Here is a 25,242-nt window from a genome sequence, read left to right on the forward strand (position 1 = left end):
AATGTCACACACACACACACACACACACACACACATATATATATATATATATGTCAACGCACACGTCAAAGATCAAACATTTGATGGAGTTTGAGGGCATACATAAAAAGATAAGTCTTGGAAGTATGGGAAAAAAAAAAAAAAAAAAAGGTTTAGAAAAACCTATCAGAGAAAAAAAAAATTAAAAAATAAAAAGCAGTAAATATTGGATCCATGTTCCCGGATGTATACTTCAAAATTTTGTCAAATTGTAAAATGTGAATTGCCTAGCTTTTTGAATCTAATTATATATCGTTGACTATTATCTAAAGGGTATAATGTTATTAATTTTTAAAATTATATAATATATTATAATTTGATATGATATAATATATTTATATACATAATATAATATAAGATAATACTTTGTTGAAATTGAAATTGAAAGAAAAAGGTTTTGAGAACTATAAAGTGCTAAACCCATCATAGTTTAAGGGATCATATAGCCGCTGCCAATAATATCCCTATATTTATTTTTAATTGACAAACAATTCTACCTCCAAAGACATTAAATTAAAAACCGACGAAGCAAAGGTTCTGCATAACGATATATATTCCATAAAACATCTAAGAGATGGAAAATTGAACATTTGTTGACTAGTAGAAAACGATCTTTCTTATTTTCCCCCAAGAAGAACTCTTTATGCACTAATTCCTTTTAATCGAGCACTAATATTTTGTAGTTATAAAAGAGCTGTTAACAGGCTTGAGGTGACTTGAATGACAGAAAATATAAAGTCATTATGATGGATTAACAAAAGTAAAAAATAAAAAAATAAAAAAGCAAAGAAATGACAAAACGACAAGGGATCGTCGCTGACAATTTGTTTGAAATATAACGTGTCAAACTTTTTTGTTTTTTTTTTTTTCTTTTTTTTTACAAAATGGAAACATGCACAAACAACTTGGCACATTTACAGCCATGAATTCTTGTAATTGTAGCTATAGAAATCACTGTAGAGAATTTATGATTCATTAAAGGATGATATGCTATATATTTTTCAATATTGTTGTGGACCATCTAGCGCTAATAATAAATTCACCAAAAAAGGAAGGAAAAAAAAAAAAAAATCTAGTGCTAATAAAGTTGATTTTCATCTAGGAGTTCGGGAACTTGTGGGCAACAGAAACCAGGACATTTCCAACATGGAGGACTTGCTAGCTTGCCGACTTATGCATTTGGAATATTTAGATTTCAATATATAAAATTGAGACTAAAAAATAAATAAATAAAAAAAGGAGGGAAAATTTATTAGAGACATAATGTGTGGTTAATTTCATTTCCTATATTTTTGTTTGAGCTTCTTTTGAATAATTCAATTTGGGTATTATGTTTTATAAGCATATATAGAAAAATAGTTACAAAAAAATGTGAGCAATGCAACGTTAAATATTTATATCATCCAGTTGCATGCTTATTAATTTATGTATTGAAGAAATATGGACAAAAATTCTGTAGCAAATTTTACGAAACATGCTCTCATGGAAAATATTTTTGATTGGTTGTTAGGATAAGAAATGAAAATTAAAGATTACTACAAGGCAAGCAAATTTATAGTGGTTATAGAAAATGAGCCTAATAATATTTTGCTACAAATCCCAGCATTAATGATAACTAATATTCTATTATAAAAATGTATATATTTGTGTAGTTTGTGACAATAACAGTAGTATAGGCATTGCCAATTGTGAATTTTTTATTTTTTATTTTTTATTTTTTTTGACTCGAATGTACTACACCATATATAGATCTATCTTCTTTCCTCAGTCAACTTTGTATGTAGACCTTAAAATAAATAATTAATTTGACAAAAATAAAAAATTATCTATGAAAACCTATAGATATATAAAAAGATGATACATAGCTTGAAGAAGGATTTCTTACTAACTAAAACTCTTTTGAAATAACTTGATACATCACTGGATTCACATTCTCTTTCTTTTTTGGTAATAACTTGATCCACGCTTTTTATTTATTTATTTATTTATATCGACATTCTCACACTCTTCTCTTTTCACTTTGTTTATTTTCAGTTGTTGGGGTAGATAATAATATAATACATCTTATGCTTAAAGATATAATAAGTTTATAACTGAAAAACTCATCTCTTCACTCTTACACCTCAGGATTGCCTTCTCCTACCCAAATCAACCTGAGATTTTGATTTTGACTCTTAAATCAGCTTGAGTCAGCAACCCCATTAAACAAAAACTAACCCCAATTGATTGAACTGTAAAATGAAAAAGAGGAAAAACCTCATCTAGATTCCCACTTCCTTGTCTCCATTTTTTTTTTTCTCTGACTGTGGTTAAAATAAACCAAAAAGGAAAATTCCCAAAGTAAAAGCCAACAACATTCTAAATTATATTTTCCAAACCCCCATAAAACATCCAAACAACAAAACCCTAAACCCCTAACCCAATTGAAAAAAGAAAAAAAAGAAAAAGAAAAAAAAAAGGACTAAAATGTTTTTAACCAGAATAATTACAAGAAACAGAGGTTGTAGTTGAAGAAGAAGAAGGAGACGAGGAAGACAAGAGCCTCTCTTGTACATTAATGTCCTCCATGTTCCCCGAAACACCGACCTCGTCACTGCCATTCCCCAATAAGACGTTGTCGCCATTGGAGTCGGAAACAACTCCAAATATTAAATCAATATTATCCTCAAACCCTGTATCCTCAAACAAATCCGGTAACTGGGGAGTTCTCTCAAAGGGAAGATCAGGCATCGGAAGATGCGCAAACCCAGTATCCAAGAAGCTCCAATTGAGTCCTTCATGTTCCATCATCCCAATTGCTGAAGAATCCATGCACGAAAGCATCTGTGTGCATGGACCTTGAGGAGTAGTAGCAGTGATACCCAATGGCTGCTGCATCATCAATGGCTGCTGTTGCCGATCAACTTCAGCTTCCACTTCTCCTTCACCATTGGTGGAGCTTGGAAATTGTTCCTGGGTTTGATTCAAAGGAACAATCTTCTTCTTCTTCAATCGGTCAATATAGTTGCTGATATCGAAATTGGTCACTGCATTAGCTCCTCTGTATTCAATTGCTGCCAGATCATATGCTGCTGCTGCTTCTTCTTGTGTATCTTCAAACAACAACAACAAAACATGGCAAAGATTCATGAGATTAGTTAATTAATTTAATTAATCAATCTGAATAATTAGGAATTAATTAATTAAGATATTGAGATTAACATGTGAATATTTTTTATGCAAGATAGGAGAAAGGAAAAAGTTGATGAATTTAAATATATAGTACAGTTAAGAGATTGGTTAAGATTTTAGACTATTCTCTCTCTCTCTCACGTGCGTGTGGTATTATTAAATTTGACAAATTCGGGGAAAATCATAATAGTACAAATTTGAAACTGTACTTTGCACCACTTTTGTAGACCGAAAAAGATCTCAGTGATATCCCCTGTGATTTAACTCTTTTTTACTTTTCTTTCTTTTCTTGTTTGTTCCAAGAGAGATAGAAAAAAAAAAAGTAGGGAAAATACATATAAACGAGGAATATAAATCTCTCATATATAGACACACATCAAAGATCAAACATTGATTGACAGTCTTGCAGTAGGAAAAATTGGTTTAGAAAAACAAAGCAGAGGAAAAAAAAAAAAAAAAAAGCTGTAAACATTGGATCTGTGTTCCCGGACATATGCTTCAAAATTTTGTCAAATTGTAAAATGTCAAATGCCTAGCTTTTGAAACCAATTATCTAGATTTGACTATTATTTGTCATTAGTGACTAAGTTATTATATATATATATATATATTTTTTTTTTTTTTCAGCAAAAAAGTAATTATATATCTATATATATATATATATATATATAATTTTTTTTCCTCCTAGGCTACCAAGCCATGCTATAATGGGCTCCAACAATTTTTTTTTTTTTTTAGTTTTAAAATTCTTTTAATTTTTAATTTACATGAAGTTACGATAAATGGTAAGAAAAATATAGTTATAAAGTACTGATATAGAAAAATTCCAACAAGAATTATAGGTTCCAGAGCTTAGGAGAAAATCACAAACACAAAAATTATAAACATTAGAAACTAAAATCCAATACTCTACCAAATACAAAAGACACATTATACGAGCTAGTGTTCTTAAATATTTGTGTTTAGGTTATTGTTTTGAACTATATACGAAATTAGGAAAAACAATTTAAAGAAAAGAATATATAAAGGAGTTCAACTTTTATAGTTTTATTAAAATATGGTTATATAAAAAGAGAATCAAATATATTTTTGGAAAGTTAAATCACAACTGTAAGGGAAAGGCCAAAAGAATAACAAAGAAAACCCAAAAAGCAAAAAGTAAAAAAATAAAAATAAAAATAAAGAAAGACAAATCAAGCTATTCTTGATCAGTTTAAAAATTTTGAATATAGTGTGAAAATCTAAAAAATTGGATCTGAAGCAAAGAAAACAAACTTTGTCCTACTGCTTGGCATATATAATATATACTAAATTTAATTAATTAACATTTATTTTTCAGAAAAAGGATAAAAGCCACATAAGAGGAGGAGGTTAGTGTCAGCAGTGAGTTGGCTAAAGAAGAGAGCAAAAGGCAGAGTAAGGAGAACACGTGACCCCCCGTGCCTGTCACTATTTGAAAAGAAAAAAAAAATAAAAACCAAAAAATAAAAAATAAAAAGGGATTGGATCAGTGACTCAGCAACAATCTGATTTTGTTTTATGGTTAGAATTACTGACAATCACCCAACCTTTTTCCATAATTCCTTCCTGGCCCATCACGTGCCTTGCGCCTGGAATTTTTTATTTTATTTTTTTTTCAGATCCGGGTCAAACTAATTGTTGGCTGATTGCCACTCTTGTGCAAGTGGTGTAAGTACACACGATGAGTAATTGATAAACTAAACGCATATCATGCTTTTTCATTTTCTGCCTAGTTTGACTTAAATTAGCAGCTTAATTGGGTGGTTGTGATTAATTGATGTTTGATATGACATTCCTGATTTTGCTTTATCAACCATGGCAAAACCTCCATTACCTATGTTTAATCAATTAGTTTGAGGACTTTTGAGAATTATTCATGTGTCCTTTTATTTAGAAATTATTATATTTTTTTTATTTTTTATTTTTATATTTTTGTTTTCTTCCAATAAGATAATTATATACATGGAGACGAAATTTTTGCTTTTGGGGTAAATTATATGGAGGGGAAATTAGTGCAAGCAAAATTGAATGATCAAATCCAAAAGCTAAACCTATCTTTCATGACAAAAAAAAAATAAAATCCAAATAAGTTTGTTAAAATTGTTTACGACAAATATAGTTGTCATATATATATATATATATATGTTGTTTTTTATTCGAAAAATCTTAGATTCGAAAATATTATGCATTAAGATTCGACGTAAAATTAGTACACGATCATAAAAAGAAATTCAAGAGCATTAAAAGTTTTGTGGTTCACTAAATTCATTAGAATAGCAATGTAGCTTGAAAAGAATATTATAAGCATTTTTTTTTTTTGTTTTTTTTCATTATCGTGTTGCTTGGAATAACAAAGTCATTTTTTTCAAGCATTTTTTGGATGATAAGTTTTAGAGTTTTACAAGCTGACCAAGATGATGTATGTCCTACTCAACCCTAAATTAGTAGTTTCATATCAATTTCATTATTCTTATATTTTTTTTAATTATTATTATTGATAGTTGCATTTATTTGCATTTAATGCCACAATGAGAAACTCATTTTTTTCCTAAGGTCTAAGTAGTTCAAATAATAATTAATAAACTACATGAAACATGCATGAATCTTGTTTTTTCCTTGAAAACATTAATGCACTTTATTCAAACAAATTGCATCAAAATAATGTGGGAATACGAAAAACCGAGAATTAAGAAGATAAATTGATCGATACAAAGTAATTAATAAGTATTTTTAATTCCCTATAAATGAATGGCAATCAATTAACAAAATCAAAATGCTTAAAAACAATAATATAAAAAGAAATGCATAGAATAATATAAAAATGAAAATGAAAAGAAAACATACTATAAGTTCCCAAGTAGAGATATTTATTTCCAAAAACTCGACCAATTCTTGCTTCCCATCGTCCATTATGGTGATGCCTATTCATTGCCAAAACCATTAAATTAAACACAACTTTAACAATGTCAAATTCATAAATCAAACTCCCCTTTACAAATGAATCCATAGAAATTATATGTGTCTATATATGGAGTTCATATTCGATGAACCATTTGAATATGAATCCGAACTATCCAAGTTTATGGATTCGAGCCACTTAAAATTATGTGACATTATTATTTATTTTTTCTTTAATTTAATACAATGAATCCCAAACCCCAAAAAGAACTACATAGAGAAAATAAAATATAATTAAAAAAAAAAAAAAAAAAAGACACAGAGAATTAGAAGTAGCCAGTTAAGTAATAGTACCTTGCGACCCCACGGTACTTAGAAACACCTCTAGAAAACCCACTGCTACGACGCCGTAATGATGCCAAGTATTCTTCCTTGGACACCTTCTCCATTTGTTCCACTTCTTTGGTGTATGATTCTATCTGTGTGTGCTCCATCATCATCACCACCATTTTCAACCATCAAAACAATTTTCCAATCCCAAAAAATAAATACATAAATAATTGATAATTATGTACCGGGAAATTCAATGTCGTAGTTGGACCCCAGTATTTTAGAGCAGCAAGGTCATAGGTACGAGCTGCAGCCTCCTCAGTGTCGTATGCCCCTATTAATATTGATAAATAATTAATTATTTAATTAATTAATAAAAACTTTGAAGCACCCCCTATGACCCACATCATCAGGATTCAGGACAATATTTCTTTATATATTTTCCTCAATTGGAAAAAACAGGGAAAAAAAAAAAAAAAGGTTGAGATCGAGTTTAGGAGGAAAAAGAGAGACTTACCCAAATAAACTAAATTAAGCAGCATCAGGGAGTGCATATGAAGTTTTGCAGTGAAGAAAGAGAGAGATTATAAAGAATAAAACAGAGTCAGAGAAACACACAAATTAATTTATTAATTAACAAAAAAAAGATCAACAACAATATATTAAACAAAGATTGCGATGCAGATCTCCTGCAAATATGTTTATTATATAATAAAGTATTTTAAATTAATAAAAATGGAGAAGAGCCAAAAAAAAAAAAAGAATTCCAATTAATTACCTTGTTTGCCTTTTTTGTTCTGAACGTTGTTCCATGAACTCTTATCCCATAGATGAGCTTCAAACCTTCCAGTCCATCTATGTCTGTTTCCAATCAAACAAAAAATTTCTTACATGCAATTGAAAACCCATTTAGGAAAATCAAAAGCAAATTGAAATATATAAAAATATATAGAGGGAAAGAGACCTGGTGACTCCTCTGTAAATGGAGCTTCTTCTTCCTCCTCCTCCACTGGCATTTGGGCCTTTGGCATTATTCTGCAAACATTTGGTTTTTCTAGGACGTTTTGTTTTGGGTTTTTGAGATTGATCAATAGGGACAATTTCAGGACCAGGACAAGAAGATGAAGAAGAAGATGAAGTAGAAGAAGAAGAATTGGCAGGAGACCTCTTCATTTTCTCTCTCCCCAAAAACCCAGAAAGCAAACACCCACGGTATATGACAATGTGTATATATATATATATATATAAAGAGAAAAAAAAAAGTATGTATATATATGGAGAAAGAGAGAAAGAGACAGAGAATATGTATTAAGAGGGATATAGCAGAGAGAGACTAAATGGTTGAAGAAAAGGGTAGGTGAATGTCTGTGAGTATTCTGTGCCCCTGGTTGGATTGAGTGAGAAAGGTGTTTTGGGAGTAGAGCATTTTGGTGAACAAAAGTGGTTTACCAAAACAGAGAAGACAGAAGAAGAAAACCAAGCATCAATGGGGAATAGAGAAAATGAAGTAGTGGAGGTGGTATTAAAAATAAGAAGAAAAAATAGGTTTATTTAACCAAGTGTGGAGAGTGGGGTAGACCATGGGTTAATAATTAACCATGGGTTTATAATTAACCATGAGTTAATTAATTGCCCTACACTTGGCTTTAGCCGCAGCCATGCTGCCAATCACATTTTGCTCTCTTTGCTGGCCTTTTCTATCCTTCAAGAATCTCTATTTTCTCTCTTTTCTTTTGTTTATTTTTATTTTTATTTTCAAATTTTATTCTTTTTTCTTTTATTTGTTTATATATATATATATATATATATTATATGGCTCATGGTTATACATGATACATGTCACTTACATTCAGAGGCTTGGGTCCCTAGTTACTTAGAAAAATAATATACCCTTTGATGTCACTTAAATTATTATTTTCATAATGTAAAGCTAATGTTTTTTGGGATTTTTATTTCGTGTTTTATTTTTATACGGTGACATATAAAATTGACAAAGTATATGGTATGTATAAGGATATAGTTTTTTGTTAAGTGTCATGATTTATTGATTTTGAGATGGCTGTTATATTCAGAATTCTGATAAAGCAAATTTTTTGAAATTATATTTATCTATAATTGTATTAAAATCTAAAATACAAATTTGAATTATTTTGATGCATCATCAAAATCCAATTAGACTATACTAGCTAGACTTTCCCCGAAGGACACCAAGTTCATCTTTAATATTTAAAATATGTTCAACGAAAAAAAAAAAACACAAAAAAGATAAAAGATAAGACTGGTTTAACGTCTAGATTTCGTAATAGACTAGACACCAAGTTCTTTTTTGCATTACAACTTTCTTTTTCTTTTCTTTTTTTTCTTCAAATATATTTTTCTCTTTTTGTACTTCTTTAAAATCTTCCATTATTTCTTGTAAGAATTATTAAAAAAAAATTAATAAACCACCGACCACAAGGACGGCGCGTGGTCGGTTAGAGATTAATGGAATGGAAACTCCAGGCAGCCACCACTGATGGCCGGCAGGACTTACTGTGATATCTTTGATAGATTCTCCACAGATAGAAAAGGAAATTTTATTTGGAATACCATTTGGATTTTATACACACTTCAAATTAAAATTTCTTAAATCAAATCCAAAACCATGTTTTATGGAAAGGAGTGTGTATAAAGTTAATTTAGAAAGTGTAAAAAGAACCATCCCACAGTCTACATCTCAGAAGCCCATACCTCCAAACCACCTTCCCCAACATGGTTTTTCAACTATGCAGATTTCTACAATATGATGCAAACAGTAGTCAAACTTATATTGGCAAAAACAACGTTGTTTTAACTCTTAAACTATGTACATCTTCTTCATGATGTTTTTCCCCATAGCCATAAATACAAATTTCTGATATTTTAAATGAAAGAAGCAAAAGGAGAGAGTGAATTTGAGAAAGCACTGGTGCAGAGCAGCAAATTACCAGACTCTATTCTGTTTCTCATGAATACCCTTTCAAATACCAAGCTTTGTGCTGCAGCCTGTAACTTATACTCGTCTAAGTCGTAATTGTTTGATTTTTTAGTCTGCAAGTTGATTTCACCTTTCTCAATCCCTCTATCAGGACTTTTGATGTACTTCTGAATATCCTGTTGAAGATTAATGGTTTCCGTTGGCTTCCGACCAAATGAGAATTGAGATTTCCACTCTCGTGTTGTGTTGACACTGGTAGGACTAGAGTGATCTAGGGTGTTGGCCATTAGTACAGAAACTTCATGGCCATTTTTAAACTGATTTTCAATGCCTGATTCCTGTAAATACATGCAATAATTTTCTGAAACTATCATTTTCTTAATGTGCCCTCATGTATGATTTTGCATGAAATGCTTTACTTTTGAGACGTTTTAACATAAACAATATCCTTATGGCTTGTGATATATTTTCTACACGTCTATGTGCATGTCAATACACATTGAAAGTAATCAATCCCCACATAACACATGTACATTTGTATGAATGAAGCAAAAGGGAAATATGTAGAACAATTGGTAATATATCTTTGTGAACTTGAAGAGGTAGACAAACTTGGGAAAACAGACTGTAGTATCTTACTCTCAAATGAGCTTCTCACATTTGTTTGCAGAACAAGAAAAGAAAAAGGATATAAAAGTAATTGCACAATTTTTTCTCACTATTCCTATTTAAATAGAACTTGTTTACCATGAAACAACCCTGAAGGTACTTTTTAGTCATAATATAATAGTCAATCAGTAATGCACTTCGGTATACCATTTTATTAATGGAATGGCAAATCATATTTCAAAAAACAAAGAACTTTCAGTCTTGAGTTGTACCTGTTTCTCCTTGTAGTGACTGTTAAAGCCATTAATGGCTGAAGCACTTGAACTTGCTTGGAGTAGAGATCTGTTCACAACAGGGGTAGTAACTCCAACTAAGGTGAGTGGGGGGTCCTCTTGCGATGAGAAGTCAGAACTATCAAATGTTGATAGAGATACACACTCATCAAAATAAGCCATGGCTTCTTCTGTCAGACGTTTTGACATCTTTCTTCTTTCAATGCTAGCCTGTAATCATATTCCGGCAATTCATTGTGTAAGAATCAAAAACAAAAAGCAACTCCAAAACTCCAATCTAGACGCTCCTTTTATTGAAAACTTCTAATATCTATTGTGATTAGTAACCAAATAATGCAAGTCTAGTTTTGCGTAATGGCTAGTGGCTGTATACAATTGAAACCTAATTCATTGCAGCAAACTGTAAAAGAGCTTCTGAACAAGAAAGCATAATGACTATAAATTCCAACCCCCCTTATCCACCCATTGTCTTAAAGTACAAAAGAAAACAAGAAAAGAAATATAAAAACCAACTGTAGGTAAATAATAATAATAATAAAAAATAAATAAATAAATAAGATCCAGAAAAAATAATGCAAAACGTGCTTATAACTTTCAAAGTAAAATAAATCCAAAAGCTAAGCAAAACTACTTTAACTTCATTATGACATAGGCTAAATAACAAGAAAAGGACAAAAAAAAGGAGTTTACTTTTCGACTTGGCCTAGACTTTTGTATGTTGGAGGTCTTGGGATCTGGAAGAACTTCCTTCAGGATTCTGCTAAGCTCCTTTCCCCTTTGCTCCTCAACAGCCAAATCTGCTCGAAGTTTTCTTGCCCGTTCATGGGACTGCAAGTTCAAAAGAAGGTGCTGGTAAATGGAGCTTTCCATCTAACAATGACCAACTCATCCCACATGTTTTCCCCAGAGAGAGAGAGTATAAACTAAAACACAAGAGGACAAAATTGTCACAAAGTCCAAAAATTGGATGAATTCTCTGCGTATCTTGCCATGATAGCCTTGGTTCCTACTTGTAACAATGTTCTTTATGTAGCAACTAACAGTAGCATCACAATAATCACCCTTCTTCAGTACCATATCAAAACTGGACTAGCATTCAAGCAAAGAAGACTATACATTTAAGTCACCCTTCTTCAGTACCATATCAAGATTGGAGTAGCATTCAAGCAAAGAAGAGTATACTAGTGAGTTCTAAATGACCAGAAATAACTACTCTATCTCACTGCGAATAACTGAAAAGAAAACCACCAACAATTCTACCACAGCATAACGACTTAAACATCCAACAATTCTACCACAGCATAACGACTAAAACATCCAACAATTCTACCACAGCATAACGACTACTTCACCTTGCATGAAGTAACAACAGAAAACATTGAGAGAGAGAGAGAGGGAAAAAAAATAAATAAAAAATGCCTGCACTTGGATCCCAAGACTTCAGAGAACAAAAACAACTGTTTGTCAATTGCATAAACTAAATTAATTAACAATGATATAAATTAACAATGATATAAATTACATGCCCTATTCAACAATCATAAAGACAATCTGGATTAACCATATGGCATGGAAAGAAGTAAATTTCCTCCCAAATGAGATGATTTGCTGATATGATACAAGTGCTGATTCACAATTAGTCAAGAAAATGCTTCATCCGTTAAAACCTTAACAGTTCAAAATGGGCAACACGCACTCTCAACTCAGCAAACATCTGAACTAGTCAGTAGAAATGAAAAAATTCCTTTCAGTCATATTCACATAAATAAGCTAAATGCCTGTGAAGTTACCTGCTCAAGCTTTTTGCTATATTCCCTTCTGATGTCCAAAACTAATTCAACAGCACTTGGGTTTACCAGATCAGGAGGGATGTCTGCAATATTGGTAGTAGCAAGCGCAGTGGTATTACTCCTTCGCATTGCCTGAACTTGTAAAGGAACAATAAAGTTACGGCAAGCAAAAAGAATAAATATTTTTAGTCAAAAGAGCAATTTGATAACCTTCATATTTAATGCTTGAGCATTTAGCAATTAGCAAATGTGTAGAAACACAGACAGGACCACCAATTTTATAAATTTTATGTACTTATTTCATGTATACATTCATTCAAGTAAATTAAAAATAGATCTTAAGGTTCCAAGTTAACTAGAGAAAAGCATTTAAGTACCAATTAAACTTTCACACCTATCCCTAGAATCTGCTGATAAATTCTTAATGTACTGATCCAAAATTTATCATTTGTATCCTAAATCAACCAGTTTAATTATGCAAGGTTAGCACTGACACACTATGAATTCAAACCATCAGAGAAAAAACAGGTTCACCAAAGACAAAAAATGCACATTAAGTGGGTTGCCTCCTCATCTACATGTCCATAATTTGTGGCTAACTTAGAAGTCTCAACAGCACAACCATATGACATCAACATACCACACCACCAACACATACAACCAGGTCCAACACTGGAACTATTATATTAACCAATTGCCATAAAATCATTTTCCGCAAAAGCCAGATTGAGTTCCTTAACCGTACATGACTGGGAGCCTAACATGTTTAACTCCAGCCTTTCATCATCAAAGAAATGCGTCTCAACATTCATGCTTAACTTATATAAAGACTCATATCCTAATTTCTATATTTTATACCTATACACAAACAAATATCATTTACCTGACAGTTTTTATGGAATTATGGCCCAAATTCTAGCATTCTATACTTTGTGCATGTCCAATTTCAGAGACCTCTGATATGCTTTGATCACATGTTATATAAGTACCTTCAGTCAAATCAGGCTTACTTTAAATTAAGGATTCCAACAAATTCAGTTCTTATATAAAATGCTTTAAAATAATGATCAAGATGTTACTTTTCTCTGCATATGCAGTTGCATCCATTGCTCATCATTCAACCCTCTCGTAAATTGTATAACTTAATTCCAGACCTTTCTATTCAATAAATCAAATTCCTTTGTTATTCAATATTAATCATTCAATTACACAAACTGAAAAAAACATTTCATAGATAAAAATCTTGAAATGGTATCAAAAGATCCCTTCATGGTTATAAATGAACCTCTACTTAAATGGCAAATTTTCAATATAGATACTTCACTAATTTAGCATGTTCATGATTAACAAAAGATGTATTGCATTAAAAATATGGCTACTGGTATAGTTCAAAATTATATATTGAACAAGATAATGATGCACGATATTTCAATCAGAATTTGATTAACTACTTAATTAAGACGCCAATTAACCAATCCCCTTTGCTTGAATGTCCTAAATTACATATGCAAGAGGAAAAGGAGGAATTATAATTCTAAAATATCAACAAAAGAACATACACTTTCAAGGTCATTTTGTATTTCAGAGATAGCACGTCTAACTTCAGATCGAACAGTTTCATATATACCATTGGCAGCAGCATCATTTTCCAAACTATCCCCTCGGACTGACTGCAAATTAAGTACAAGTCAACAAACCCTATCAATTCCATCATCCATCATCACAAGTTCACAAAAAATTCTTTCTCTGAAAAGTAGCATTCAACATTATAATTCAAATTATTTCATGAACTAAATACAAAAACCATATCTTGGGCTTAAAATTTCATTAAGTCATACCCAACTAGCAACAAAATCAAGGCTACAAATTATTTTCACATCCCCCACCTTCATCTGTTCACAAACTGCTTTAATGGTGCTCTCTTCAGCTCCCGATAAAGAACTCGTGGTGGAAATTCCATCTTCCCAAGCTGTGGGATGTGAAAGAGACTGAAAAGGAAAGCAAACACAAAATGAGAAAAAAGAAAGTCATAAATATGTTATTTTCTCTTTTAAATACAATCACAAAATTTAGAAAATGGGTCAGCCCAGTTAGTACCAAAAGTGAACCAGAATCATGTGAAGGCTCCAAGGTGGAATGCTGACTGGACCATGTCCTTAGACCTTTTAATTGATCGTCCATATCTGAACTACTACTCCTACTTGTAACAAAACCACCCGTTTTCCCACCGTTGCTCACTTCCAAATCCGAATTCCCTGTATTCTTAAAACTCGTCAATGAACTACATTCTTGTTCAGCTTCACTCTGTAATAACAACAAACACATAAAATTCCTTCTTTTACCGAACAACAACAACGCTCATCCCAAAAAACAATCTAATCCCTCAAAATAACACATGAACATACCTCAGAATTCACATCTTGCCGCCGGGAAATCGGATTCCGAGAAAGGGATCGATTCCGGCGACCCGTATCCACCCTCGACAAACTCCGAGCCACAACTTCCTTCCTGGTGCCCTGAGCATCGGCGTTCCTAGCAACCGATCTCCCCCTTCTCATATCTCCAGCGCTTGAGCTTGGAGCTTTCAGATTCTTCGTCCCAGTGGAAGTGGAAGTATTGGGCTTTTGTGGGTCAATGGAATTGAGGTCCGGCGGCGACCCAGTGGTCCAAAACAGAGGATTATCTCTCTTGTTAAGGAAATCATCGGCGCATGAGGAAGAAGAAGAAGAAGGACCATCCAATTGGGTCCTTGAAAAAGCGCTGACACTTCTGGATCTTCGAAGCGGAGCTTTCTTGGGTGAATTCTCAGTAGGGTTTCGTATTGAAGACGGTGTTGTGTACGAAGTCGATGCGATGTTGCTTCTTCTGGATGAGGATTTGAAGGCCGAGACTGCCATTTTTGATAAAGATTTTTATTCACAGTTTCTTATTTGTTTTTTGTCGAATATAGTCAATGAATAAGCATAACGGATACGTGGGAAATTTACAAAAAGCAAAAGAGAAATGGGAAGAGAAAGAGATATGGAGAAAGTCGAAGCTCCAAAGCTTGTATATTTTAATGGCGGAAAATGTGAAACGCAAAATTGCAAACCAGCGTGTATAATAATACAAAAAGATAATTTCTTTTGTGGGACAAAGAATTAACGTTGTATAAAATCAGATAATCCCAATACAAAATGAAAGACAAAACCTTAGAGAAAAAATAAATTAATTAATTAAATTATTTTTAAAAAAAAAATTTCGATGTCCATTTTCGTCTTTTCGTAACCTGAAGCTCTATTTATGGGCACCTAACGTAAAAATATAAACTTTTTTTTCTTCTCTCTCTCATTTTCTTTCCTAGAATCTGTAACGCTCACCTTTTCTCTCTCTTCCTTCTCTCTCTCTCTCTCTCTCTCTCTTTCTTTTTTTTTTTTTTTTTTGGATTGAGAAAAAGCCAAAATCTTGAGCGTCAAATTAGTTGATCAAACGGTTAGAATGAGTCGGCGGTTGGTTGCTTAAAAACTCCCTTCTATACGGTAGATTTTTTATCATAAACCCTAGCCGCGCGCCATACCCACCCACACCTCACTCACTCTCTGTATCTCTCTCTCTCTCTCTCTAGAACTCGCCGATCTTTGATCTTCCACCTTAGTTTCTCTATCTATTTCATTATTATGATTCTCTTTTAGATCTTATTAGTCTCTCAAAGATTTGTATTTATTTATCACGTAGACGAAAATCTTCTTCTTTATTCTTTCTATTCTGTAAATCTCAAACTGTATCTTACTTTTTTCTGTACCCGATTTTTCTCTAGCAAATTTCACTTTTTTGATTTATTTATTTATTTATTTTCTATGGTTTAGTGGGCAATTTGTCCGAGTTTTCTTAGTCAGTGTAAATGGCGGGATTCTTGGGTGCTTTGTCGTTTTACGTTTGTGGGTTTTGAGTTTCAAGTATGTACTAGAAAGAAAATTGTCAGACCTGGTTCTGGGTTCTTCTGGGTTTTGGTTGTTCTTTGTACGGGTTTGGGTTTTGTGGGGTGTGAGTCGACTCGGAGAGACCCAGTGAGTTCAGAGAAAGAAGGCCGAGTCCCCGAGTCGTGCCGCTCGGGAATAACCTGGGTTTGGAAATGCCATCGGTTGGGATGAGAAGGACGACGAGGGTTTTTGGTGTGGTGAAGGGTGCGGATGGAGCGAGGGTGTTGAGATCGGGAAGGCGGTTATGGCCGGACTCCGGTGAGTCCAAGCTCAGGAGATCCAACGATGGCGATGACTGGTTTAAGATTATCAAGAGCGACGGTGGTGGGAAAGACGACAATGGTGGTGGTGGACTTGGTTACGAAAAGCCCAAGCCCAACTCCAAGCCCAGCGGCTGGACAAAAATCTCTGCAAATGGAGGAGTCCAGAAGTCCAGAGGTTCATTCGCTAAGGCTGATGGGTTTAATTCTGATAAGTTGTTTGGCGCTGTGTACAGTCGGAAAAGGAAGAATTCTGTCAGGAAAAGTTCAGATTCAGCGGCGGATTCGGAAGGAAAAGACCGAAATGGGTTCGAAGACAAAATGTTCGGTCTTCATTTTGTTCGTAGGCAAAGAAGGAAGGTCAATGGCGGTGAAAGCTTGGTTGTCACTGACAACTTTTTGCCACAAGATGTGGTTAGCGTCGTTGTTGACTCTTCTGTAGCAAAGAGTTCTTGGGCTGCTCCATTTTTCCAATCCATTTTGATGTACATGAAGAGGTCCGAGCTTAGACTGACCGAGCTTTCTTCATTTCTCATGTCCGAGCCTATTAACACTGTTTATAGTTCTTGTAACATACAAGTATTTTGGGTAAGCTTACGACATTGTTTTATTCGTAGTACTAGACGAATGCTCTTCTATTAAGTTATCTAATTATTTAATTGTATATTATAAAGTTTTGGTTTTGATGGTGTTAATTGATTTTTTTAATTTCATTCCCACTTTTTATTATTCTCTCAGGGTTCTCCTCCTTGTAAAAGATCTGGAATCTGCAAGTTTTTTGGGGCCATGCAGTTTATACCATTGTTTTCTGTGGACTTTTCTGCCGTTCCTCTGTTTTTCATGTACATGCACTCATGCATGCTTCTTAGATACAAGTTCCCGCCACCTCAACCTTTAAATAATTATGCCATTGATGATGACGAAGAAGAAGAAGAGGAAGAGCTCTTCTTCCCTCTTCCTTCACAGAAAGATGCTTTGGAGTGTAAAGCTGTGGATGCAGAAGCCAATAAGAGGTGTGTGTCACATCCGTCTGTTAGAACTTCAAAATTAGTTGGTAGAAACAGTCAGTATAGGAATGGTTTGACTTCTCGCTGTATTCAGAAGAGGAGGAGTTCATTGAGGAGAAGAAGGGCTAGAAATCCTTCAATAAATAGTACACACAAGTCTAATGGAGCTTTGGTTTCTGATTTGATTAGCTTTAGGAAACGTGGAGTTCCATTTTCATCTTCTGTAACATCTAATATCAAACTTAGGAGGTCGGTTCGGCGTAGCCCATCGGGAACCTTGAAAGAAGAGAGTTCGACTGCGGTGGGGTCGACCCAGGAAATGGATTTACCATCCTGTTGTGCAAATATATTGGTTATTGAATCAGACAAGTGTTACAGAGAAGAAGGGGCCAATGTCGTATTAGAAATCTCGCCTTTGGGCGAGTGGGTTCTTGTGGTTAAGAAAGATGGAATGACAAGATTCACCCACAGGGCTGAAAAGGTTATGAGGCCCTGCTGTTGCAACCGTTTTACACATGACATAATGTGGATTGGGGATAACAGTTGGAAGCTAGAGTTTCCTAATCGACAAGATTGGATGCGTTTCAAGGATCTTTACAAGGAATGTTCTGATCGAAACACGCCAATTAAGACTCCTAGTGCTAAAACTATTCCTGTTCCTGGAGTAAGTGAAGTTCCAGGTTATGGGGAAGACCTTGGTACTTTGTTTTGCAGACCAGATTCATACATATCAGTAAAGGATGACGAGGTATCTAGAGCCTTAGCGAGGAGGAATGCAAATTATGACATGGATTCTGAGGATGAAGAATGGCTGAAGAAGTTTAACGGTGAGGTGTTGGTAGAGAATGAGCTTCATGAGCATGTTTCAGAGGATACTTTTGAAATAATGGTTGATGCATTTGAGAAGGCTTTCTATTGTAGTCCAAATGATCTCTCTGATGAGAAAGTAGCTGCTAATTTTTTTCTAGATATGGGTAGGAGGGAAGTAGTAGAAGCTTTATGTGGTTATTGGATGAAAAAGAGGAAGCAGAAAAGATCATCACTGCTTAGGGTGTTTCAGGTACAATTGTCATTTAGTTTCAGGCTTAAGATATTTCATTGTATTTTAGGAATGTGTTTGTTTTTGTTCTGTGCACATGTCTTATATGATATTTTATGCGGTGGGCTTTGTTTGTGGTTTACATTATCTTTTTTGTATGGGAACAGTTTAACAATCTGCTTTAGGTTTGCTGTTTTCCTATTATCTAAAAATAATCTTTATTCAGTTTTTTGGTTTCTGCACTATTTTTCTATTTTACTGATGAATTCAATTCTTTGGTCTCTTTTGAAGCATGGATTGTAAAAGCCTTGGTAATATTTTTGTGGCTTCTTTAGAAATGCTTAAAAATAACAGGTTCTGTAAACTAAAGGAAGTATTAAATTGTTAAACGGATAATGGTAACTAAAACATCAAATGTATGTGGAAACCATTTATTTTAGAAAGGGGGGAAAAAAAATTAAAGACAGATTTTTGGATCGTGTCCACACATGGTTTTTCCTTTTGCCTGATTTTGAGAGCAGAAAAATAATTTCAAAGAGATTCCAGGTGGGCCATTAGCCATTAGTTGCGTGGTTTTAGTCAGTAAATTAGTTGCTCATCGTGGAGGATATAATTGCCTAATGGTGATCCGAAAATCCTTTTGCCCTTTGTTCAAAATGATGTGTTGGGTTTCCAACAGGATGCAGTGATCTTCTGTTAGCATAGAAATCCAAAATCAATTCTTTTTGTAGTGAATTGTTTCTCAGTAAATACGGCTATTCTATGTTTCATTTCATTGCTTTTTCCTGCTTTCATTTTAGTGTGCTGGGTTGTAAACCAATTTATATTTGTGATATGGGGCAATATATGACATCAGTGATGATCTTATACTAACAGGGGCATCAAGTGAAGAAAGCTCCATTGATTCCAAAGCCTTTTTTCCGTAAGAAAAGATCATTCAAACGGCAACCAAGCCAACTTGGAAGAGGCAAATACCCAAGTTACTTGCAAGGTAACTTTCAATATATCCAACACCTTTGGTAAATATGTATTGGTCTGTCTTTTGCATGTGTTGCATATAAATTTTTGGTAGAGGCAAAATACCCAAGTCACTTGGAACTTTTTTCATTATTGCTCATTTTATTTGTCAAGTTCAAGATTGTGTTGGCTGGCTGAAAAGATAAAACTTAGCTGTGATTCCAGACTAGTTTTGCTGGTTATTCTGGTTATGGGTGTTTGATGCTGTGTTTTGTTGTGTAACAATCCTTCAAACTATATGAAAGTATATATTTTATTTATTATTTAACCGTATAAATTGTAATACAATCTTTCTGTGAATGTGTACAATGGCAGCTGAGCAAGACGCTCTTGAAGAACAGAATGCAGTGCTTAAGGTTAAAGAAGCCAATGCCTCAGCAAGTAAATCCATGCAATTAGCAGTCTCCAAACGCCAGAGAGCTCAGATACTTATGGGGAATGCAGATCTGGCAACTTACAGAGCTGCAATGGCGCTTAAAATTGCCGAAGCAGCTCTAGTTGCCAATTCTCCAGATGACGCCACCGCATCCACTGCACATTTACTTGATTAATTTGAACGATCCCCTATTTTTCCTTATAGCAAGGATGGAAGAAGTCTCAGGTCTGATTGAAGACGCTGGAAGATGATAAACCTTAGAAGGAAAAGTATTGTAATTCTGTATAGATTTTGATTTATATGTACATTCTGTATTATCACTACAAACTCTCTCAGCGATAGTGTACAAGTGGAGTCTGTTATATTCCTTTTGTTGAAAAAAAAAAAAAAAAAAAAAAACAACAAAAAAAAAAAGGGAAAGAAAAAATGAAGAAAACATAGGGAAATTTTGGGCCCAAAGAAACTGACTGTAGCAATCAATTTATTTAGTTGATCGGGTGAAAAGTGCGTTGCTTTGTAGACTCGGTAGTTTTTATGTGAAAATTATAAAATTTCGTTCTACATGATACAGGGAAATATTGAAATTTTCATTTTAGTTTTTGTGGATGGTATTTCAACCTTAGAAGTTATACATTTGTAAATAAGCTAAACAAATTTCAATGCATTTGTGATGTTTGCTTTAAGAAAATAGAAATTCGTCTTATATTTGTTTTGTCTTTTATAATATCCTCTTTACATTTATAACAATTTTCTCCATTTTTGATTTATTGAATCAATGATCTTACCATAGATGCCTGCCTTTCTCAATTGAGAAATTTATCTTCATTGGGTCTTTAAATTAGATAATTGTTTGTTTTTTCCTCATATTCAAAAGTCAAATACTAAAAAGATTTTTGGAGGTTGAAAAGTCAAATACCAAGACCGCAAGAACTCATTTCAGAGCCAAGTTCATAAAAATATATAAATCCAAAACTTCCATTTTCCGCTCGCATGAAAGGCTATTTTCATTTTGTTCGATCAAAGACAAGCACTTCAGAAAATCCACAGCTAAGTTTTCGAAATTCAATAAACAGTATGTGGCTTTGATCACCAACTTTAGAAACATATAAAAGTTCTTCCCAGCAATAAGCAAAATCAAGTGAAGCAAGTATCAGGAACTGGATTAAATCATAATAATGTAGAGTTACAGGCGACTTATGACAGCCTCCACTTCATCAGGAGTATATAAATGATATGTTGGAGCCACCCTTGCAATATCAACATTGTTGGGAGTAACCTGAAACCCAGTATTAAAGCTCGATTAAGCAACTTTATGGATATTATAAGAAAATTGCACATAACATAGACAAACAAGAGTTGAAGCCGACTTTTTTGCAGCTTTACCTTTTCTTCCATAACTTGTTTCAGAATGGAAAGAGCAATAGTCTCAGCTTCTTTAAGAGTCAAGTCCTGCAAACAACATAAGGAATTTATCCCTCTTTTCACTTAAGCATGCAGAATAAACTTATAAAATTGCTCCCACAAATAATAGACTATGGAGTAATATGACTTGGTCTTGCTCAAAAGGATGCTTCAGTTATTTGTTACATCACTGAAGTTAACAAAAATTAAAATACTAACAAGTCACTTGGACTCGCATGAATATATATGACACATTCAGAACCATACACACAAACAAGCGAAGATACCTTGTTGTACTGCTCTTGCAGGGAGCTGTCTGCACCTTCTGAACCTGAACCAATAGCTTTTGCATTGCATTGCCAAAATGTGCCAGATGGATCAGTGTAATATCTGCATTTGGAGTTCTCTACTGGGTCAAAAAACTCAGGAAGAAATATATATGCAATAGTAACGACAAATTCAATGAGACATTCCATGGAAACCATCTTTTATTTCCAACACCAAATGCTTTTACAATGAAACCGGGAGAATTATCCTTTTCCGTATAATTTAGATTCAAAGAGCCAAAATGCTGACAGCTTCATGCAAAAGGCCTACTGATACTGTTGGCCCATATAGGAATCAATTGCCCCTCCCCTTTTTTCCCAAAAGAATAAAAAAGGAGGAAAACTCTGGTGTTTCTTTTTAGCTGGATACTTACAGAAATTTTAAATTTACATCATGTTCAAAGACAGACATCATAAGCAAGGAAAAATGAGATAGAAACAAAACTTACAAGCTCGGCCCATTCTCGTCATGACCAGCAATGAGAAGAGACACCCCAAATGGTCGAGACTGCAAAAAATATGATATAAATATTAAGAATGATAATAATAATGAGAAAACTAATATTTGAAATTGCTTCAATTAAGGAATTAAATAATAAAAATTCACAACTGGAAAACAAAGGAAATATCACTGTAAGGGCTCTTCTTCATCTTTCTGAAAAATAAATTTGGTATCACTGCAGCATATGCCTTTATCAAGTAAACTGATTATTGTCTGAACCAGCAACTTGATCATTCTGCCGTTTGCGCTTACTAAGTTACTAACCAAAATATTCCAAACCTTCCCTTAAATAAAATGACTCAGTTAACTAAATTTTCATGCACTTATTGAATCAATGGTTTTTCTCTTAATTGTTTTCATAAAAATATGATGCACTGATAAAACTGCTACATGGAATAAAAATTGGATTCACAGTGAATATAGCACAAACATGGTACAAAGACAAACATGGAAAATGTGCTTTATTATGCCATTAAATTTGTCATAAATACATCCCAATATAAAATGAGAAATCACTTGAAGCAAGCAATGCAACAAATGTATCAAGGTTAGACAACAGAAAGACATGCAAAAAAACTATACAATATATTTTTCTTGAACCAGCAAGCATAGAAGAGGAACAACCATTAAGATGAACCTTGTTAACACAGATCTAAAGGCACAAGGGAACACTGATTTCTCAGTATTACATCACAACGGAAATTAAAGATGGTCCAGTCCCCAAGAACTTTACAAAGCGGAGCACAATGACCAATAGAAAAAAAATATCACCTGAAAAAAAAGAGGATAGGTTAAATAGTAATTACCATGGATTCTTCATCACCCTCACCAAATCGTAGGGCCAGATCACAAAGAGCTTGTGTAGTGGACTCTACTGTCATCGGCTCACCATAGGAGAATCTATGATTCTGCAAATTGCATAAAGAAAACAATTAGAAGAGGCAAACCTCCACTACAAATTAAAACAACACAAGAACCAAAAAAATACCTGAGTTTCCACCCGTGCATGTTCAACAAGTGTACGGGCATCAGCAATCAAACCGCTCATGGCACATCCAATATGATCATCAATTTCCATAATCTTCTCCACGCTGCTTGGTTCCTTAAAGCCATAAAAAGTCATGTCAGACAAAATTCCTTCATTTCAAACATTAAAGAAATGAAACCATATCAAACAAGGGAAAATTCCACTTCAAGAATCCAAATTAGGTTGATAATGTGTATGAAATCTATTTATCCTAATAGAGTGTTAAATTTTCTGAACATCAATTTGATCATCAGTTTCACCATCCAGAATAGAGAATCAAGAACCATGGGTTAACACGGTACAAATTCTTAAGTTTCCTCTGGACAACCAACATATGGAAAAAGATCCACATATGAGTATATTATTTTGATCAGCAAAAGAACCAAGTAATATAATATCGGGTCCAAATATTAAACAAATCATAGTGAAAGTGTAATATACATCCACATAATAGACATTATAAACAGTTTATTATCACAATTTCTGACATAAGGATGCTAGTCTTCAACAGAATGCATATTAACAGATAAAAACTATATGCGGATGCCATCACAGATATGCATTTCTCTATTTCATTTTTCTTTATTTATAAGCATATGAATTCCTTAGTATCAACAAGAAGTATAATGGAAATTGAAGCTTGAAATTAAGAACAGGTAGAGATTTATTTATAAAGATTTTAAACTGTTTCTAGACTCTCTGCATGCAGCCACTTGACAACCCAAACTAATACTAACATTTTAGCATCTAACAGATGCCAAGTCAAATCCATTCAGATTTGTGATGCACAAATAATTGTTTAGAGGCTGTAGCACTTTATTAACCTGAAAAGCTGTCACAGAAACTGAAAATGGCTAGGCTACAGAAACCAAAATTTATTAAAAACACCATCACAGAATGACAATCCACTAAGTCTGAAGAAGAAACCTATTAGTTTGTCCAAAAAATTATAAGAAAAAACATCTAACGAAGAATGAATAGGCTCTTCAATCCTTGTAAAGTCTACTTTTTAACTGATAGAAAAGCCTCCTCAAGTTCAATGTCAATTTCCCCATAATGTTTGTGCAGTACAAGGCCAGAAACCAAAACAAAGTCTACAGCAGTCTTCCATTAGAAACAGGCTAAAACTACATTACTTTGCCATTACCGGTTTAACCTATTATATTTCACTCAAAACACGAAATACAAATCTATGATAGAAATAAAAGGCGTGAACGGATATAGCAGACAGACCAGCAGTGGTGAAGTGATTCTTTTCTCAACTGCAAGCACCACACCTTCTTTTGTCTTCAAGCCAATTGCAGTTGAACCCAGCTGTTGTCGAATCAAAGATATATTACATTTTCCATCAAATAGAAAAAGGAAAAAGAAAAAGGGTAATGAATAAGAGAGATGTACAAAAGACTAAGTAAGGATGCCGCTCTTTAAGTGATATCTACCCAAATTTTCATTTTATTTATATTTTTCTCAAACAAACAGAAAATGGGGTTGAATACCTTAATGGCCTCAATGGCATATTCAACCTGAAACAACCGGCCTTCTGGAGAAAAGGTGTTAACACCTCTGTCATACTCAGTCCTTCACATACATAACCAAAAAACCCCACCATAATGAGCAAAAATTTGGAAACTTTCTATGCAAAGGAAAAAAAAAAAAAAAACTAAACAAAAACATTTGAAAAATAAAATTAAGAACGCGATTCACCTGGTGAGAAACATCTTCGCTTGGCTTTCGTTAACCTTGAGAACCTGAGGAAGGCAAAACTTAAATAGAATTAGTATAAAAAAAGATTTATTAAAAAAAAAAAGAAAAGAAAAAAAAAGACGTTTTTATGTCTGATATGAAGCAAAAGGAAAATAGGAATCGAAAATACAAAGCGATCTACATCTGGGGTGCGTTTTATTAGACGCCCAGAACAAGAAACACTTCCCCTTTTGCGATTAATGAACAAATCAAGTCAAGGGTTTCAACCCTAACCCACCCAATAATACATACTACTAATTTTACTGCGAACCAAACAGAAAACAATGGATTTTAGAGAGACAGAGAGAGAGAGAGTTACCCAAATGGGGAGAGAGAGTGAGAGATTTTGCAGCTGGTTCGCTCTGAAGAATGCCGAGTGTGTTCCTACGGATTTTTTCTTGCTGGACTGCCCAAAGACTAGGCAAAATAGCTCCTCGAGTTTTCTTGATGGAGAAGAAGCGCTTTTTTTTTTTTTTTT

The 25,242-nt window shown here is 33.6% G+C and overlaps 4 protein-coding genes across 9 annotated transcripts; 1 reads left to right on the plus strand and 3 right to left on the minus strand.

The window, feature by feature from the left end:
• Nucleotides 1-2,089: 2,089 nt before the first annotated feature.
• LOC107412865 (ethylene-responsive transcription factor WRI1) lies at nucleotides 2,090-7,965 on the minus strand. Of its 3 annotated transcripts, XM_016020688.4 has the most exons (7): nucleotides 7,424-7,965; nucleotides 7,238-7,320; nucleotides 6,977-6,985; nucleotides 6,705-6,793; nucleotides 6,484-6,608; nucleotides 6,076-6,152; nucleotides 2,090-3,131 (listed from the first exon to the last, which is right to left on the minus strand). In XM_016020688.4, exons 1-7 carry the CDS (start codon nucleotides 7,630-7,632, stop codon nucleotides 2,512-2,514), a joined length of 1,212 nt encoding a protein of 403 aa, XP_015876174.2. In that variant the 5' UTR covers nucleotides 7,633-7,965; the 3' UTR covers nucleotides 2,090-2,511. The 3 variants fall into 3 exon arrangements, with proteins under 3 accessions (XP_015876174.2, XP_024927576.2, XP_024927575.2); XM_025071808.3 differs by lacking the exon at nucleotides 6,977-6,985 and having other exon boundaries at nucleotides 7,424-7,964; XM_025071807.3 differs by lacking the exon at nucleotides 6,977-6,985 and having other exon boundaries at nucleotides 6,484-6,617; nucleotides 7,424-7,964.
• A 1,277-nt stretch (nucleotides 7,966-9,242) lies between these two features.
• LOC107412901 (uncharacterized) lies at nucleotides 9,243-15,276 on the minus strand. 3 transcript variants are annotated; one of them, XM_025071740.3, is made up of 8 exons: nucleotides 14,513-15,274; nucleotides 14,205-14,411; nucleotides 13,946-14,095; nucleotides 13,667-13,777; nucleotides 12,108-12,239; nucleotides 11,008-11,145; nucleotides 10,297-10,527; nucleotides 9,243-9,753 (listed from the first exon to the last, which is right to left on the minus strand). In XM_025071740.3, exons 1-8 carry the CDS (start codon nucleotides 15,002-15,004, stop codon nucleotides 9,361-9,363), a joined length of 1,854 nt encoding a protein of 617 aa, XP_024927508.3. In that variant the 5' UTR covers nucleotides 15,005-15,274; the 3' UTR covers nucleotides 9,243-9,360. The 3 variants fall into 3 exon arrangements, with proteins under 3 accessions (XP_024927508.3, XP_015876216.3, XP_048325792.2); XM_016020730.4 differs by having other exon boundaries at nucleotides 13,994-14,095; nucleotides 14,513-15,272; XM_048469835.2 differs by having other exon boundaries at nucleotides 9,601-9,776; nucleotides 14,513-15,276.
• Nucleotides 15,277-15,451: 175 nt separating this feature from the next.
• LOC107412896 (uncharacterized) lies at nucleotides 15,452-20,365 on the plus strand. Its single transcript, XM_016020722.4, has 4 exons — nucleotides 15,452-16,914; nucleotides 17,065-18,393; nucleotides 19,249-19,363; nucleotides 19,705-20,365. Exons 1-4 carry the CDS (start codon nucleotides 16,219-16,221, stop codon nucleotides 19,938-19,940), a joined length of 2,376 nt encoding a protein of 791 aa, XP_015876208.3. The 5' UTR covers nucleotides 15,452-16,218; the 3' UTR covers nucleotides 19,941-20,365.
• Nucleotides 20,366-20,716: 351 nt separating this feature from the next.
• LOC107412898 (proteasome subunit alpha type-5) lies at nucleotides 20,717-25,242 on the minus strand. Of its 2 annotated transcripts, none has more exons than XM_016020723.3 (10): nucleotides 25,084-25,242; nucleotides 24,726-24,769; nucleotides 24,518-24,599; nucleotides 24,255-24,335; nucleotides 22,983-23,096; nucleotides 22,801-22,902; nucleotides 21,942-22,000; nucleotides 21,454-21,556; nucleotides 21,149-21,214; nucleotides 20,717-21,041 (listed from the first exon to the last, which is right to left on the minus strand). In XM_016020723.3, the coding sequence occupies exons 2-10, from the start codon at nucleotides 24,737-24,739 to the stop codon at nucleotides 20,949-20,951; spliced, it is 714 nt and encodes a 237-aa protein (XP_015876209.1). In that variant the 5' UTR covers nucleotides 24,740-24,769; nucleotides 25,084-25,242; the 3' UTR covers nucleotides 20,717-20,948. The 2 variants fall into 2 exon arrangements, with proteins under 2 accessions (XP_015876209.1, XP_048325793.1); XM_048469836.2 differs by having other exon boundaries at nucleotides 24,726-24,784; nucleotides 25,084-25,239.

This window comes from Ziziphus jujuba, chromosome 8 (genome assembly GCF_031755915.1).
Source record: "Ziziphus jujuba cultivar Dongzao chromosome 8, ASM3175591v1".
NCBI lineage: Eukaryota > Viridiplantae > Streptophyta > Magnoliopsida > Rosales > Rhamnaceae > Ziziphus > Ziziphus jujuba.

Coding starts and splice junctions, on each gene's coding strand:
- LOC107412896 (XM_016020722.4), top strand. CDS start 16,219: ATGCCATCGGTTGGGATGAGAAGGACGACGAGGGTTTTTGGTGTGGTG. Junction 16,915..17,064: donor GTAACATACAAGTATTTTGG/GTAAGCTTACGA, acceptor TTATTCTCTCAG/GGTTCTCCTCCTTGTAAAAG. Junction 19,364..19,704: donor ATACCCAAGTTACTTGCAAG/GTAACTTTCAAT, acceptor GTACAATGGCAG/CTGAGCAAGACGCTCTTGAA.
- LOC107412865 (XM_016020688.4), bottom strand. CDS start 7,632: ATGAAGAGGTCTCCTGCCAATTCTTCTTCTTCTACTTCATCTTCTTCT. Junction 6,153..6,483: donor AAGTACCGTGGGGTCGCAAG/GTACTATTACTT, acceptor GGCAATGAATAG/GCATCACCATAATGGACGAT. Junction 3,132..6,075: donor TCTCTACTTGGGAACTTATA/GTATGTTTTCTT, acceptor TGTTGTTTGAAG/ATACACAAGAAGAAGCAGCA.
- LOC107412898 (XM_016020723.3), bottom strand. Junction 23,097..24,254: donor GAATCACTTCACCACTGCTG/GTCTGTCTGCTA, acceptor TATGGCTTTAAG/GAACCAAGCAGCGTGGAGAA. Junction 21,042..21,148: donor AACAAGTTATGGAAGAAAAG/GTAAAGCTGCAA, acceptor ACTGGGTTTCAG/GTTACTCCCAACAATGTTGA.
- LOC107412901 (XM_025071740.3), bottom strand. CDS start 15,004: ATGGCAGTCTCGGCCTTCAAATCCTCATCCAGAAGAAGCAACATCGCA. Junction 13,778..13,945: donor TTGATTTTGTTGCTAGTTGG/GTATGACTTAAT, acceptor CTTAATTTGCAG/TCAGTCCGAGGGGATAGTTT. Junction 9,754..10,296: donor GTCACTACAAGGAGAAACAG/GTACAACTCAAG, acceptor ATGTATTTACAG/GAATCAGGCATTGAAAATCA.